Source organism: Indicator indicator, chromosome 7, assembly GCF_027791375.1.
Source record: "Indicator indicator isolate 239-I01 chromosome 7, UM_Iind_1.1, whole genome shotgun sequence".
In the NCBI taxonomy this organism is placed as follows: Eukaryota; Metazoa; Chordata; class Aves; order Piciformes; family Indicatoridae; genus Indicator; species Indicator indicator.
Window position 1 is genome coordinate 6,311,361 of NC_072016.1, and position 17,845 is coordinate 6,329,205.

The following is a 17,845-nucleotide window of genomic DNA, read 5'->3' on the forward strand; positions in this document are numbered from 1 at the left end:
TGGTAATTCTGTAGATTTAGATTTTCCGGTTTTAACAACAACAACAAAAATATGTCAGCTTAAGTGAATGTGATGTTTTGATGAAGAGTAGGCTGCTACATATTCTAATTATAGGTATTGATCATTCACAACATAGTCAAGTGATGGAACTTACTTTTAAGAACAATTATTTGTACTGGAAGGCAGAAGAAATATGGAGAGTGGCTCATCAGATCAAACCCTGAATTCTAATTACCATGCTGTGATATCTATGTGATCTGGTTTTAATTTGATAGGTGAAATATAAGCAAGGTTTTGAGGACACAAAGACTCACTTCCACCTGCCACTGGATATGATACACTTTGTACATGCCAGAAAAGCCCAGTCTTTGGTCAGTGAGCAAGAATACAGACAGCTGCTGCACCAGTACACTTCTTTGACTGATGATGTGAGATTGCGGTGTGCCAAGAATGCATACAAACTACAAAGTGAGGTAACTGCAAAACACCCCAGCCATATTTCCCTCTTGGTTCTGATGCAAGATAGTTCTGTTCCAAACCATGACAGCTGACAGCATGTATTTGAGTAGCAGCTGAGGGGTAAACAATGGCTGTTCCCCCTTGGTTACGTGCAGGAATGAGACATTTATCTTACTGAGCATCTGTACGATGTGTGTGATTGCATTATACCAAGAGATAAAGTATGGCAGTCTTTGATGCTTAGGCAGAGAAGTGTTTGCAAGTGAGGATGATTGCACTGTTGGTGAAATACTCCTTTAAAGATCTTGCTAACCATGCAAACTCTTTACTAACTGGTGTTTGAGTTGCTTTGTATCTGTGTGAAATTCAGGTGTGCTTTCAGAAGAAAGATGCCTATTGTTAAAAATCTGACTTGTTAGAGACTTATAAACTCTGGCATAAGACATAGCTGCTGAAATTCTAAGGATCAGTTTAGCTCACTGTGTAATCTTGAGTAAAGTGAACTGGATATTGCCTTACAAATTTAAGGGTAGGCTGTATCTGTAGGCACAGCCTCGAGCAAAGGCCTTTTAGTAGATTATATTGCCTCTGGAGACCTCAGGAGGGGCTATATCTTAAAAACATGTCTGACCCAAAAATGCTCCTGTCTATCAGTTTAAAACTTTCAGCCAACATTCCTAAAGATGGCAGACTGTGCTCAAACAAGTGCTAATTGTGCTGCCCTAGCTGGAGTGAAAACGCATGACACAAACGATTCTGAGGCAGGTTTCCTTCCATGTCACTCTTTGAGTTGGGAGTGAAATGCTGATTTTCAACAACACTTCTTAGAGTGCAATGCTTCTCTCTTGCCAGCTTGTGCCTATGATTGACAAGAGGTGAGGACCACACTTTTAGCGTTGTCTCCCTTTACCTTCTGACCCATAAAGGATATTTCTTGTATGCAGCACCACGAAGCCTTTGAGTTTAGAGATTAGCGCTAGACAGACCTGGGTGAAAGATGAGCTGGTTCTGTTCTCCTCGGTGGCTAAACAAAAGCAAGGCATTGTCCATTTCCATTTTAAGTGGTTGGCTGAACCAAAAAGGCCTCATTAACTAAAGCTAGTTCTTCCCTCAGGAACCATTAGCAGTTTCCACATCTCCATCAAGTAGGCTAAACTGTGTTTCAATAGTTGTTTGGTTTCTATAGCTCTTTTGATGAAGAAAATAGGATGATCTACCTTACTCTACTCATCATCAGATTACGTCAGATTTGTCATTATATGTCTACTAGTAACCTATTGGTAACTTTTGAAAAAGTAATATTTACAATAAAATCACTGCTGGTTTTGGTGGTCTGGAAAATGCTTTAATGAAGCCTGTGTAGTGGCTTAGTAATATTTTTCCTTAGTGTTCCCTACTTACACTATGACCACTCAGAACTCTTAAAAACCAAGGCTATTTTGTCTGCAGTTCCACTCATTAAAAAGTTAGCAGTTTCTATTTAAGAGTATTTTCATACACTTTTCTCAACTGGCTTTGTTTTATGTACAACTAAATAACATCTAGCTGTGATTAACGTATTACATGTGAAGAAAATTCACATATCTAGGAAAAGTCTTTTAAAGGTTACAAAGAGAAGTTAGAGTCCAAATATCATTCAGGATCTTGCATCTGTACTGTAGATCAGTCAGGGCTGCATGCACACAGACATCTGGATGAATTCTCTGTGGTAGATACTAATTTTAATGGATTTATTTGACAATTGTTATTGTGTGGGTTTGGATGAATAAATATAGGGCATCTCAAATGCAAACTTGTAATTACTTCTGCTTGGTATTCCTTAGAATCTATACCGGTCTGACATGAACTTTATGCGAGGAGTTGGATGCATTACTCCAGGGGCCCTAGAGATTGAAGGAAAGAAGAAAGCTTCTGAACTCATCAGCGAGGTAACAAAAGAGGGTTTTGATTTCTCCACTACAAACAAGAGTTTGCCAGATGTCTTTCTATTAAACTGGGCTGGCAAAGTGACTCACTGGATAATGCTAGGCTCCCTCCCCTTGTGTTTGATCATCCTGTTCGTGTCCTAACTGCAGATGGGTGAACCTGACACAGTTCAAGGTTTTGCAGACTTTGCTAACTGTTTTCTCAAATCTTTTCTCCTGTGTCTCAGACCCAGAAGGTTGTCATGCTATTTATTTTAGAACTAAAATGAGCTTTTTCAGCTAAAAACAAGGCCATGCCTATCTCTAATAAGTACCTCATCCTGTTTCCCCAAAATTAGACTGTTTCCTCTCTTTTCTTCTTACAGTTTCTCCTAGTTTCAAATCTCTGATCAGTTGCCCATATTCACATATATGTGAAATTAAGAAAAATAAGAGTACTCTTCCTAGTAGTGCTCTAGTGAACTGACACCTGCTCACAGTGACCTTGCAGTTATTTTGTCCACAATTCTGACACTGGCCCACAGGGCAGGTGGAACTCCACTTTTCTCACAAAAACCTTCAGCCAGTTCGTGCAGCACCTGCTCACTTACCAGCTTGCCTTTGCTGTAATCAGATTGCCTTTACTGTATTTCCAGTAGCCGGGGTTAATGACACCAAGGAGTGAAATAATCTCATTGCTGTATTCAGCATAGCAGCACTTTTTTTTTTACACCTTATTCCTTATTTACTTTTCATTTCCCCTGTGAGATTTGAATACCCCAAATTCAGAGTAGCAAAAGGTAAATTAGGCTCGTGATTGATAGACACATACCCTTTTGCAAAGGAGAATTTTAAGCCCAAGAAACAATACTAGACCACTGGTTTTGGAAGAAGTCCTTTATTTATCTGGCAAGACTTAAATAACTGAATGTAGCTATTCTGTTCATTTTTCTTTGTGTGTGAACTCAGAGTAAATACCGTCAGCAGCCACATTCCTTCAAGTACACATCGGTGACAGACTCTCCTGGCCTCCTTCATGCAAAATTCAGCAATATGATTGCTAATGAGGTAGGCTCTCCTAACGTGAATCAAAAAAAAAAAAGAGATGCTTTTCAAAAATGCAGAGAGCTAGGGATGGAGGAGTGGGAAAGAGACAGCCCTCTTCTGAAAGCAAAATGCATCAAAAAGAAAGCAAGCCTCACTGATTTGTGCTTTTTCACAGATTGCATTTTGTTCTTTCTTAACATTTAATACCATTTTCAATTCAAGCTCTTTTAAAAAGGCTTAAATATTACTCACACGATAGAGTCCTGTTATTAAGGGTTTTTTTCACATGAAACAGCCTGATCAGATCTGTGGGGTGTTCTTGAGGGAGCTCATTTGCATGGTACGATCCACTTTACAGGGATCCTAAAAAAAGAATTCACTTTTCAAATTTCTAAAAAACAAACAAACAACAAAACCCCACAACAAAATCCCTAAGCAAATTATCTAAAATAACATCAGGAAAAATCCGAGCTTGAAAATATGGCCAGTCCACCAGTAATGCCTGCCCTTTTATTTAACATACATTCATGAAACTCTTAATGTTCGTAAGTAAGTAGAAAATATAGTATTAACAACCAGGCATTAAAAATACACAGAAGATAAATCCCTAACAATGTACAATAATACAAGACTTTTAAATGGATTGAAAATATTAATAAATTCATAGATTCATAGAATGGTTTGGGTTGGAAGGAACCTTAAAGATCACCTAGTTCCAACCCCCTTGCCATGGGCAGGGACACCTTCCACTAGACCAGGTTGCTCAAGGCATCTTCCAGCCTGATCTTTAACACCTCCGGGGAGAGGGCATCCACAGCCTCCCTGGGCAACCTCTTCTAGTGTCTCACCACCTTTACTATAAGGAATTTCTTCCTAATACCAAGTCTAAATATGCCCTCCTCAAGCTTCAATCTATTCCCTGTCATCCTGATTTTTTGGCCTCCTGGGAACATAACAACGCAAAGCTAAGAAGGTAGTGGATTGGCATTGTGATATATGTATAAAAATTAGTGCAAAAGATTTTTATCTCTAGAAAAAAAACCCAAGCAAACAACCATGCAATAGCAATTGCAATGGTATATTCTTAGCTGGTTTTGGTACTGGCTGAGTATAGTTGTCATAATCACAGAATTATTGAGGCTGGAAAAACCTCTGAGATCATCAAGTCCAGTCTATGACCTAACACCACAACATCAGCTAAACCATGCCACCAGGTGCCACATCCAATCTTTTCTTAAAGACCTCCAGTGACTGTGACTCCACCACCTCCCAGGGCAGTCCATCCCAATGCCTAATCAGCCTTTCTGTGAGGAAGTGCTTCCTAATACCCAACCTAAACCTTTCCGGGCACAGCTTCATACCCCTTGTCCTGTCACTAGTTGCCTGGGAGAAGAGTCTGCCCCCCAGTCTGACTACAACTTCATTTTAAGTAGTTGTAGAGAGTGATAAGGTCCTCTCTAAGTCTCCTCTTCTCCAGGCTGAACACCCTCTGCTCCCTCAGCCTCTCCTCATATGACTCATAAACAACTTAAGTCCTGCTTGTAAGTTATTGAGACAACTGAGAATATTAATGGCAATTGTCATTTTGATCTCTTCCCTAGCGGCTGTATAGAGCAGCAGGAGAGGACAGTCAGCACCACTATACACCAACACTGGGTCTGCCTGAGTTTACAAGGGCAAGAATAAATGCAGCCAACCTCAGTGATGTAAGAATTTGTTCTGTGTTTCATATTCTTATTTGGGATGGATGATAAATTGTGCAGTGATAAGGAAGATGGATAAGTAGAGGACTTTTTTTCAGGTCTCTTCTATTTATGCTTTCCCTGATTTGAATATAATGATGCTTATCCCTATTATCATAGATATGATTGTGAGTATATTAAATCTACACACAGAAGCAGACAGGTTTAGTCTGAGATTGTAGGATTTCCCAAAGATAATTTAAAAAAAAAAAGACAAACCCTTTGATTATGAAGAATGAGAGTGTAACACAGAATAACAAATGAAAGAGGGTTCCTTTGTTTGTTCCTTTGTGCATTTAGAAGTGAAACAGCAATCTACATGTGCCTTTCCTACTCTAGGCAAAATACAGAGAATCTTGGCATAATCTACGTGCTCAAGGCTACGAGCTGACAGTGGAAGCACTCCCGTTCCAGACTGCCAGGGCCTCCAGAGAAATTGCCAGTGATGTGAGTTGAATGATTCAACCTTCCTTCTTGCTTAATTTCTGTTAACTTCATGTAAAACAATGTCTGAAGCAGATTTTACTGAATTAAAGCAACTCCATAACTGTGTGAGACAAGTGTGAGACAGAATATATTACTTATGAATGAGATTCTTTGTGTGAATTAAAAAAAAAGAGAGAGAGAGGAAGAATCACTGCTAATCGGGAACCAAGCTTGGTTAAACATCTTCCAGTTGGAAATAGCTAGTGAATTAAAGTATTTGCAGACAGAGAAATCAGAGGAATTCTGCTCCTTCCCAGCCTTTCAGCTCCTTTATATATATATATATATATGTGTGTGTGTGTGTGTGTGTGTATGTGCCCAGTGATTCTGTCTACCCTGCCTTGAGCTGAATTTTGGAAGTGCCTACTGCTCATGAATTGAAATTAAGTCAGAAGAAGCTGAATGTTCTTTGAATCTCTAAAAATCAGGAGCTGCCTGTCTTGTTAGGAACTGAAATTCAGTGGCTGCTCCTGCAAGTATGTGTCCTCTCAAGTTCTGAAATAGAGGAAACAAATCTTACCCTTACAAATATCCTTTTGTTTGGATTGTTCTTTGCTATCCACTGTGCCATGAGGGTATCTCTTTCTCAGACAGCATAAGTTCATCCCTTCCTCAGAAGAAATTTAATAATTCTAGGAAAACCTGACAATTAAGTTAAACTTAGTTATAAAAGTCTTCATTTTGTGTAGTATTTATTCCCATGTTTTATCTCTGATGTGATAAAATATGGATATATTTAATGTGCATTTGTTTTATGAAGCAACTCTTTCTTGCTGTCATTTATAACCATATTTTGCAGAGTGCTTCTGGTTGCATCTTCAGATCTGCTCTAAAGGGCACAAGTCCATAATAGAATTACATCCACTTACAACAGATCTGAATTTGTCCCTTCATCTTGGAAGCACTTTATAAACATTAGCTACTGTAATTTAATCCCTGCAACTCTCTTGTGTGGTAGATAAGTGTTATTATCCCATTTCAACTACATTATGAACTCTTCAGGGCCCAGGCCTTCCCTTTAAAGTTCCAAGCACCCTGTTGATGCTGTATAAATAATCATTATCATCATCATCACTATTTCACAGAAAGGATAAATGCAAGATCATAGGAAGAGTCATAATCCCAGCTAAAATGAGAATGAGAGGTTGCTGGTGCTTACTCTTCTGCTCAGACCACCATCTTAGGCTTCTCAACATAGTTATTGATCCAGGAAAGCTGAATTTACTCTTTAAAATAGCTGAGTGGCATTTGCAAATCTGAAGGCTACAGAGTGCAGGATGAAATATCTTTTGTATAGATTTTTCTTTTTTCTTCTGTCTTTGTTTCTCTTATGTTCTCATTTCTAATGATGAAAATAAAATTCTGTGAGAGATAATAAAAGTACATATTCTAAGGTTAAATGCAATCAATGCTTTGGGCATATTCAGAGAACCTTTTGAGATGTACTTAACTTTAACATTGTAACTACCGTGATATTTAAATTTGAGAGACTCAAACAACTGCCTTCAAGTGCTGCATAGCCTGGCTGTTGTCACAGACAACACACAAGTTTCAGTGATTTATCATAAACTAGTTAGGTAGAGCAGCCAGTTAAAGTTTGTCACTTTGTCACTTTCACTCTTTTTTATTTTCAGTACCAGTATAAGCACAACTTTGTGATGGAGAGAGGAAAGCACATTGGTGCCAGAAGTGTTCTGGATGACACCAGGTTGCTGCATTGCTTGCATGCTGCCAAATTGCAGAGCGAACAGGAGTATAAGAAAGGGTCCCAGGATGTATGGTCTCAGTACCATCTGCCCATGGACATGGTGAACCTTGTGCATGCCAGGAAAGCCCAGGCCTTAGCAAGTGATCAAGATTACAGAAAGAGACTCCATGAGTTTACAGCACTCCCAGAAGATATGAAGATGAAGTGGGCCAAAAGAGCCCACCTGCTACAGAGTGAGGTAAAGAATTCTCTTCTGTTAATAGCAAATTGATTTTAGCACTAACAAAGCTTGAGTGACTGGCACAAACTGGAAATTAGAAAGGCTGCTTGGAAATTTATGTTTGTGTAGCAGCAAGGTATCTGATTGCTCCTCACATATGGAACAGATGTAAATCAGAGGTTCTTTTGTTATGAACCTGATGGAAAATCACTGTGGTCCATGTTATTTATTCTAGAGATGAGAGATAGATACAATCATCTCTCAACTGTGTGCATCACAGCCAGTCAGTGGTTTGGCAGCCACTGTTCCACAAGCAGAATTCTTTGGGTGGGAGTTTAAAAGCTAAGAGGCTGATTTGGGATATATTAGGAGGTCATGTTGCAAACAGTGATGGTTTTATCCAATAACTAGTTCCCCAGAAGTGTTTGCAGAAATTGGTCATGCAAATGTAAGTTCAGACAAATTTTGATGACAGAAATGATGGAATCTCAGCATGGGCCACATCCCTGCTTACTTAGTTCAGGGACAAGCCATTGTCTGTGGTTTCAAACAGATGTGTATGTGGAGTACACCCATAAAGTTGCATGGACAGAGGTAACTGTGTTTTGGTGGTTCAGGGTCCAGTGTCACTAGCTGCTCTGTAGCAGGAAGCTCTGTTCGGGTGGGTTTTTTGTTTTGTAAGAAAAGGGACTGAGTCAGTCAGCAGGGAAGTGAAAATGTTTTTTCATAACATGATGCTAACTCTTTATAGGCCTTTATCAAGCTGATCATTTACTGAGCTCGGGATTTTATTGTGAGACAAACTGATGGGATACTCTTCATTGCCAAAACTTTTTTTGGATATTCTTGGGATGGTATAGAAGCTGCAGGTAGATGCACTTCTTTGCCTTTCCAACTCCCATTCCTGCCTTCCTTAATGGCTAACAGATGACATATAGGTAGTTAGATCCAGGAAGGCAGGATGTTTTGCTATTTACTGACGTGTGATGGTGGCTCACATGACAGGAAAGTGGCATTTCCAAGGACTTAGTCCTGAGACCCTAACAGCATGTGCTTCAGAGCTTGCCTACAAAGGGACAGGAGAGGAGAAGAGTAAGAACCTCAACACTTGGCTCTTTACCTTTAGACCCACAAGTTAGGAATAGAGGTTTTCTGATACCTTCACTATCTAGTAATGTACAACATGAGATGGAACTATCTGGCTGTTATGCCTTTTTGTATATTGGGATGTGGGGGGGAAGTAACTGAGAAAATAGGTGATTGGATTAAAGTCACACAGTGAGTCACTCTTAGTCAAAGAAGTAGTCAGAAATGTTGGGATTGTGGGTACTTTACTGACTTTCACTTTTATTGGGTCTGCCTTGTTTTCTTTGCTGGATTAGGAGGTAGAGAAAGCCTTTAGTATGAGTAAAGAAAGAGTAGTATGTTCTCCTGGAAATGGGGTTAATGAGGAAGCATGCACCAGATAAAATAATTAGTATTCCTGACTTGAACTCACCTCAGAAAATGATTTCAAAAGGGGTTCTTTTAGGTCCAGTACAAACAGGTTATTACTTACTGCTTTGAGTCATACTAATTCACTCGTGGGGCCTCCTCTTGTAACTTGCATATGATACATTATTTAATTCCTGGTGGAATGAACAAATGCAAACAGTTTGGCTTTATGATGTGATATGTGCATGGCAAATGAAAAACCTCAAGATGTTAATATGAATCAGGGATTCTTTTTAAAAAAGACCCTTAATAGCTGTGGATACAAAACTGATAGATAACGATTTTCATTTTTTAACAGCATCGCTATAAAGCAGACCTGAACTTCATGAAAGGAGTTGGTTGGCTGGCTCTGAGATCTCCGCAGATAGAAAGTGTAAAGAAGGCTGGAGAGCTCATCAGTGAGGTAACTGATAAATCTTTCATGGGATAGCACGTCTGTAGGAATTGTTTACCATCAAGGCTCCTCGTTACATGACACTTACGAATGTAGCTCATCATTTCCTTTTGATGTGGGAGCCTGTTTATACAAGGTGTAAGTTACCAAAAAGCAGTGCAGGAGATGCAAGTCCACTGTGTGACACCTGCTGAATATTTTCCATTCCGAATGAAACACCAGGGTATAAACAAAACATGTAGCAATGAATAAATGCAGTGAACTCCATTATGAAATTCTAAGCAGGTGGTTATGGAAGTGATATAGAAAGATACAGCATTGACAACCACACTGAAGGGGCATTTGCCTCTTCAGTATCATGCATTAATGGAGAAAAATTATGAGCTGTCAAAAGTGTAGTGTTTGAAAGCCTTTTGCATGTGAGTTTTCAGTGGGAAGGCCTTTTTGCACACAGACAAAAACAAAAAAAAAGAGAGAAGTTTGGTGTCTGGGCAGCACAGTAGTGATACAACAGCATCTCCATTCCCCAGCTGAAAGAGCAGCCGAGACTAAAGCAGCAAAGTGTGTTTCCAATATGGTGGCTTCAGGAAGGAGACATTTATGTATTGCTCCATTTACCACACTTTAGAATTGTGACATATCATTAGCAGAAATATGTCAGTGTTTTATTGTCTTTTGTTTGTTTTTCTTTACTCCTCCACCTCTCAGGCAAAGTACCGTCAGAAGCCAGGAAGTTTGAAGTTCACAGCTGTGGTTGACTCTCCTGATTTGATTCACGCTAAAACCAGCTACATCCAGTGCAATGATGTAGGTTTCACTTAGCCTTAAGTGATCTTAACTTTTTTGTGGTACCTATAATGCATGAAAGAGCTGATCTCAACGTTGCTTCCAGTATCAGTTGCATTCAATGACTTTGACTCCACAGAGGCTGTACAAAGCTGGAGACTCTGAAGCCAGGCACAGGTACACCCTTCCTCCTGATCATCTGGATTTCATCCGAGCCCGCCAGAATGCACTTCATATCAGTGATGTAAGTAAGCTTTTTACTCTGGGAAACTGACATTGTAGACATGGCTGGGAATGAAAATCTTTCATGTGTAGGTAGAAGCCAGGTTCTCTGAGCCTGACCAAAACTAAAACCAAAAACCAGAAGCTGTAGACAGCCAATATGTTGCTAGGTTTTGGCTGGAGGGAATCAGGAAAGGTCTGTTGATTTTTCTTTTGAGAATTGGTTCTGCTTCTGGAAGCTGTGTTAAGGATTTAAGTCCTTCAGCATAGGTAGGGTTAGTTGCAAACATCAGTCCTTTTACTTATGTTTGGGTGAGGGGAGAATCCTCTTGACTGCATAATCTGCTTTAATGAAGCTGGAACACTGTTGAACTGATCCCTTAGGCACAGTTGTAATAAACCTGGATGCAAGTGAATCACTAAGTAGAATTGTTTTAAAGGAATTTTATTTCTACATTATCCCAAACAGAGGCTTTTCCCTGATTAAATTGCTGTTATCTTTAATTGTAGGGTCAGAGTGACCTTAGCTTGGAAGAAGCTTTGAGTGCCATGTTTGGTGATAGATGCTCTGTAGGTGAAAGAAACAAATAAGATTTATATTCTGTAAAGCCATAAAGGAGAAGGTAGAAAGGCAAAGGTGTGATTGGACACCAATGAAAGGTCAGACCTAGACCTGTCAGCAGGGTATGCAGGAATTCCAGGCTGTCTTACAGGGTTTCTGGCATCACTGTATACCTTCAAATTTAGTACCACCTAGCACTAACTTCACCAGGAAAACAGAAGAGTATCTTTGCAAATGTGAAGTGGACTCTGTTCTTGTTTTCATATGACCACAAACCCCAGAAAGGATGAATGATAGCAAATGAATACAATTGAAAAAAGACAACCAAAAGTGTCAGCCAGGACACCACGGCTGTGTAGCAGGACCTGCAGACTGAAAGCTCTTTTAGGAAAGCTACTAATGGAAGAGACCCAAAATCTAGAGCAATTTCTCTTCAGGATGTAAATGTACTTCACATCCTCAAAGCTGCATTAAATATGTTAGAACTGGCTGTTATTCCATACGAGTTAATGAAGCCACATGTGGCTGGGGATAGAGACAGGGATCACTTGAAAAGCTTGAAATAACTGGTATTGAAATTATGATGCCACAAAACCCAAGACACTGCAAGTGGATGCATCAAAAGAGAGAATAAGGGCAATGTCAATGCAATATTGATGTGACTGATGCATCGCAGTTTCTAATAGAAATTAAATCACATCAAAACCAACCACATTCAAGTACAAAAGGAAACCCTGGTGGCACTTTTCAGATGAGGCATTTTATCATTATGGTGAATAGAGAAGGAGTTGAAGTGCTATAGAACTGGATCAAAACCTTAGAGATGGTACTGATGACTCTTGATACAAATAAGCCCAGTAGGATAAAACATTTATTATTGCAGTTGTGGGACTACGTTTAAGAAACTGCAGGGGGAAATGACTTGTTTTATTATTTTCTTTTCAACACAGAAATTGTACAAAACATCTTGGGAACAGACAAGGGCATCTGGCTATGATTTTAGGATTGATGCCATCCCGTTCCAGACAGCAAAGGCTTCAAGAGAGATTGCTAGTGATGTAAGAATTGCTCTGTTTCAAACACTTCCCAACCCTCTTCCCATGCCATTCCTACCCTGTACAAATGGGGGAATCTGATGTAAGTGAAACTTGTTCTGGTTTGGAAAATTGGTGACCCTGTGAAACCAAATGCTGGTTAAGTGCAAAGAGTTCCAACCAAAGGCTCCCAAGAATACTGTTCAATCTCAGCCTCCTCTGTTTCACCTCAGAGAGATACTCTTGGGAAGGAGGCATATTATGATGTAGTTAAATAAAACAGGTAGAAGGCTATGAATAGTTAAAGCAGGGTCTAGAATAAAATGGGTCACCTTTGACCACAGAAGACTGCAGCTGGCAAGAAAGGTGAAGGAGGACCAGCTGAAGATGGAGCAGCTTCATTGCTTGAGCCCAAGTGCATACAAGAGTGCAACAATAAGAGGACATTTGTTTGCTTTTGAGAGATGTGTATTTTGGGCACCCTAAGTCTTTCTACTCCTTTAAAAATCAGCACTGAGGGCATTCTTCTAAAGTGTCTTGTTAGATTAGGAAATGTTGTTTGGTATCAAGCAAACCCTTGGTTTTTTTGCACTACAGGAAGCGCGGTTGGCAGGTAAGTTATTTAGTAACAGAATTTGAAGGCAATATGAATGTGAAAATGAGATTTTCCTCGGTGCTTCCTGCAGTACAAATACAGAGAAGCCTTCTTGAGAGACAGAGGCCAGCAGATTGGATTCCTCAGTGCAAATGATGATCCCAAAATCAGGCATGTCCTCAGAGTGGGGAAACTCCAGAGTGACAACCAATACAGGAGTGAATATGCCCAAAACAGGGCACAGTTCCAGAGTCACCCCAACCAGCCAGGATTCCTCCATGCTAAGAGAAGCCAGCAGCTTGCAAGCAACGTTAACTACAGGCAGCCTTTGCACCAATACACTTGTGATCCTGAGCAGCTGAATGTGAAGCATGCAAAGCATGCCTACAAGCTTCAGAGTGATGTAAGTATAGCTGAGTGACCCTTTCCTTCCAGGTGCTGGGAGCTGTCAGTGGCAATGTGCTTCACAGACCTTACCCATCAACACAATAACATTCTTGAAAGAACTGCAGTCTGTTTGTTGAGAATTAATAATTTGTTTATTCATTAATGTTGCTTTTTATATGCTCTCTCTTGAATACCCAGGGCATGCAGTTTGATTAGAGCCAGACGAAGTAATACACACCAGTGTATGTTTCATTCTCTCAGGTAAAATACAAGTCTGACTTGAACTGGCTCAGAGGCATTGGCTGGACTCCCCCAGGTTCTCACAAAGTTGAAATGGCAAGAAGAGCTGCTGAGCTGGCATACCTTCGGGAGATGCAGAGTGCCTCAGCTCAGTATGGACCTGCGGTTGTAAGTCGAGCAAATTGTTCTCACAAATCCCAGCAGAAGGCAGGCAGACAGGCAGACATCCTGCTTAGTGATTTGGAATCCTCCCTAGAGTCTACAGTTCTTCCTGTGATCTGAACAGGATATACATGCTTCCATCACAACGCTTTGCGTGTACCCTAATTTGAAGGAACCTCTCAAGAGAATTCAAGGGCACTGCCATGGCTGAGGAATTCCTATAGGGACTAGGGAGTGCCACTGGAGATTTGTTTGTACTTCAGAGTGTGTTTCCCTTAACTTGTGGATGTTGTCAGATCTCCAAGTGTCCTGGTACCTCCATGGAAAGCAGTAGAGGTGGAAGTGACTCCCTGTGTAACTCCCCTTCTCCTGTTCTAGTTTCAGCAGGACGTGTTGCCCTGTAATTACTTGTTGCCATCTAATCTCCACTGGCAGCTGTATTGACAGGCTCAGTGTAGACTCCCATCAGTGTAACATGTACTGTGGGGTGCTCCCCAATACTGTGGGAGGAGTTTTGCAAGGGGAAAATGCTCCATCTCTGTCCAGCTCAAGATGCAAGAGATTACAACTGGAATCTTGCAGGTTTTCCTTCTCCCTACTACCATAGGGATGACTCCCAGTCTGCAATGTCCCAGCACAAGAAAGCAGAAGTCCATACAGGCACCTTGCAAGGCTTACAGCTAGGAAGCTTTAAATTGCAATAAAAGAGGAACTATGCATTTTAAATACTTGTGTCATGTAAGTCTTAACTTTGCCAATGAGTCAAACAGTAATCCAGCCCATGAGAAACAGGACACATCCATGATTTACATTCCCACCTGAAAAGTTATTCAGGAAATAAAGTCTAATGGTGATGGGGTAATGCAGGCAGTGGGAGCTGTAGGAAACATCTTGTCAATCCCTAGAGGATGATAATCATAGAATGTTAGAGGTTGGAAGGGACCTCCAGAGATCATTGAGTCCAACCCCTCTGCCAAAAAAGGATCACCTAGGGCAGTCTGCACAGGAATGGATCCAGACAGGTATTGAATGTGTCCAGAGAAGGAGACTTGACAAGCTCCCTGGGCAGCCTGTTCCAGGGCTCCTTCACCCTCACTGTAAAGACATTTCTCCTCATGTTGAGGTGAAACCTTCTGTGTTTAAGTTCAATGATCTCACGGTGCCGCAGAAATCTACAGGTGTGCAATCCACCTGGAACTCAGGTGTGTGCAGGTTTGCTCTTTATTTAGGCCTTCAATGTGAAATTAGGCCTTGAGCACATTCAGCCCTTTGATCTGCACAGTGACTAACATCAACAGCTCTGGTTTTTTGCACTTTTCCACTGCAGAGCAGTTTGCTCGGTGCAGAGCAGTGATTTGGAATTTGCTCTTTTTTTCCCCCCCATTTTAACATGCAGATATTTTTGTAAAAGAACATTTAAAACCTTCTCCTGTCCACTGGCTGTCCTCACAATTTGCTTGGATTTGATTTTACAGGACCAATTGGAGACAGAAGGATCTCAGCAGGTCACGGTCAACCCTGATGCTTCAGAAATTCTGCAAGTCAAGAGAAGGAAAATGCAGCTGTATCAGAGGTGAACAGAACCATGACATGATAGAAATAGGTTTTTGTCTTCTACTTCAGATCCAGTAGCTTTCCCAGTTTCCTGGGAAACACAATAGATGGTATCTAAGATTTTTTGTTTGTTTGTTTTAAAAAGCAAAATAAAACATTGCAACTTGTAACTACTAACTTTATTTTTGTGGGGGTACTTTGTGATTTATCACTGCATGTGTCACACAACCTGATGTTTATTTAAAGTTGTAAGTGAAATTAATACTGGCAGGGATTGGCAGGCTCAGCTTTGTACTACAGTTGAATGAACCTGATTGGTAGACTATAAAATAATTTGTAAAAAATAAATCAGATTAATCTTATTCCACACTTATAATCTTTGGAGCTTTTTCATGTTCCTGGATTATTGCCACCTAAGGGAATACAAAAGTGTGGTTTAACAGATGAACAAGACACAGGCCAGTGGAAGCAAGGTTATCACTGACTAACCAAGGGTATGCCTTTTAGTGGACCTCAGAGAATTTGTTCTTGATTAAGAGGATGTGTTCAGATCGCAATCAGTTCTTCAGTCCTTTCCAAATCTTCCAAAGGGAAGAAAAAAAAAATCAGAATTAGTTTTTTTAGAAATGATTGCAATAGGAGTAACTATTGATAAGTTGGGTAGTTGCATAGAGATGGTTGTAAACCCTGGAATTCAACTGAAAGGGGCATTGCTATTGCAAGGAAATTACTCTTCACAAACATGTCTGTTCTTTGTGTTCTGATTTAATACCAGCCCTCTGGTTTGTCAAATTTCTGTGCAGAATCATGGGTCAAAAACTTACACTATCTGACTTGCAAAATTTATTAAACTCCTAGAATTATCCAGTAGCTTTAGACTCATATTTTTTTAATGGGATTTAATACCTTCTAGGTCTCGCTGATACTGAAGTTAAGCCTTGAGCATGGTAAGTAGTTATCTTCTAATCAGAACTAAAGTGGATAATTCTAATACTGAGTGGGGTTTTTCTGCCTTTTTTCCTTTTTCAATCTGGAGTGCAACACTGATGGAATTTGTGGTTATTTTACCCTACAGAAGTGCTTTTAAAAATAATCTTCCTGCCTGCTCCTCCCTCCTCAGATGATGCCAATGGCTGCAGTCTTACAGATGTTGACACAGGATGAATTTTATATGTGTAAAAAAGGTATTTGCTTTGGCAGCACACACCAGTGGCTTTTAGGTGTCAGGGCCTAAGGGGTGCAGGCAAAACACACCTTAGCCAGGGGTGTGAAGGGCAGAGGGATGGCAATAGCTGAGCCTGCAGAAATTTCAAGGCTTGAAAAGCAGAACTGGAAACATTGGCAACTATGGCTCTGATTGACTGGAGGAAGAAATGGAGTTGCTTTACATTTTGATTGGTTTTAAGGACAAAATGTGGGCTTGTTTCAAAGCCCCCACCAGGAAAACAGTCACTGACATTCTAGCAAATGCTCCAAGGCTGTTGTTCAATATGGTACTGAAAGATGGCCCATGTGAGGCCATGAGAAAACATCAATAACGTTTTTGGTCAAAGAGGAGGCATCTGGGGAAATGATAAAACAAGTAAGTATCTCAAACTTACCATTTGTCATTCCAAAGCTGCCTCCTAATGAGGTGACCTTGCCTCAGACCGAATTTTGGATCTAATCCAGCTGAGAAATGTTGTCACATGGGTATAAACTCCTGGCTTGCTTTTTAGCCCACACCCATCACCCCAGCTCACGAGGCCATAGACGTAGTAGGAGCCATTCTCTACACAAGTTAGTGGGCCTCCAGAGTCTCCCTGATGAGAAAAAGCACACATGTTCAAAACACTGAAGCAGAAGGTTAACCAAGAAATGCATGCTCCTCTCCAGTTATAACAATTTGAAGCTGTCATAATGTTTTTTTCCTATGGAATCACAGAATCAGAATCACAGAAGCATTCAGGTTGGAAAAGACCCTCAAGATCACCAAGTCTAACCAAGAACCCTACTCTACAAGGTTCACCCCTAAACCATATCCCCAAGCACCACATCCAAACCACCTTTAAACACATCCAGGGTTGGTGACTCAACACCTCCCTGGGCAGCTCATTCCAATGCCTGACCACTCTTTCCATGAAAAACTTTTTCCTAATGTCCAGTCTAAACCTTCCCAGTGGCAGCTTGAGGCCATTCCCTCTTGTTCTATCACTAATTACCTGGGAGAAGAGACCAGCACCAGCCTCTCCACAACATCCTTTCAGGTAGTTGTAGACAGTGATGAGGTCTCCCCTCAGCCTCCTCTTTTTCCAACTAAATGTACCATTAGATGCTTGAATTTCTAGGACTAGATGAAATGGTACCAGACTTTTTGAATGTAAGCTTTAGTATGTTCAGGTCTATGACATATATTTGACAAGGCCACATGAAACTTCCCAGGCCAAATATTCAGAACCTGAGCTCAGAAAGATAAAGTTGTGATCTTTGGTAAAACATTTGATCTCTCGTGCACCCTTCAAAATAACTTTATTCTGACCAGGTTGGTCTCATTTTTTCTTCTTTTTTTTTTTTTTTTTTTCCTTTTATGGGTGATTTCTCTTGCAAAGTATGATTATTGTGCTAATTTCCACCTTAGGAAGCGGTGTATAAACTTTACTCTATCATTCAGTGGTGCAAATAGGAGTTTGCTTCATATTTGCACTAGCTGCAATGGAAGGAAGTCTCAGTCCTGACTTTTCCTGTAAGTGAAAATCCCTCTGGTAATGAAAATGTGGTCATGGTAGAGGCCATAATAAAACTGAGAGAGAAAAGGCAAGTTTTCAGGTTATTATGACAAACTTTCTTGGCTAGTCTCTAGCTTCCACAGA

The 17,845-nt window shown here is 40.4% G+C and overlaps 2 protein-coding genes across 2 annotated transcripts in view; one reads left to right on the forward strand and one right to left on the reverse strand.

The window, feature by feature from the left end:
• NRAP (nebulin related anchoring protein) overlaps positions 1-15,849 on the forward strand; it is a 52,299-nt gene extending 36,450 nt beyond the window's left edge. Inside the window, exons 30-42 of the mRNA XM_054382465.1 lie at positions 276-473; positions 2,283-2,387; positions 3,333-3,431; positions 5,012-5,116; positions 5,492-5,599; positions 7,273-7,584; positions 9,359-9,463; positions 10,163-10,261; positions 10,380-10,484; positions 11,975-12,082; positions 12,745-13,056; positions 13,302-13,448; positions 14,918-15,849. Of these exons, the coding sequence (XP_054238440.1) occupies positions 276-473; positions 2,283-2,387; positions 3,333-3,431; positions 5,012-5,116; positions 5,492-5,599; positions 7,273-7,584; positions 9,359-9,463; positions 10,163-10,261; positions 10,380-10,484; positions 11,975-12,082; positions 12,745-13,056; positions 13,302-13,448; positions 14,918-15,019 (1,905 nt within the window). The 3' untranslated portion in view covers positions 15,020-15,849. The remainder of the gene's footprint in view (positions 1-275; positions 474-2,282; positions 2,388-3,332; positions 3,432-5,011; positions 5,117-5,491; positions 5,600-7,272; positions 7,585-9,358; positions 9,464-10,162; positions 10,262-10,379; positions 10,485-11,974; positions 12,083-12,744; positions 13,057-13,301; positions 13,449-14,917) is intronic.
• HABP2 (hyaluronan binding protein 2) overlaps positions 15,356-17,845 on the reverse strand; it is a 34,150-nt gene continuing 31,660 nt past the window's right edge. Inside the window, 2 exon segments of the mRNA XM_054382333.1 lie at positions 15,356-15,409; positions 16,640-16,798. Coding sequence (XP_054238308.1) covers positions 15,356-15,409; positions 16,640-16,798 — 213 coding nt within the window.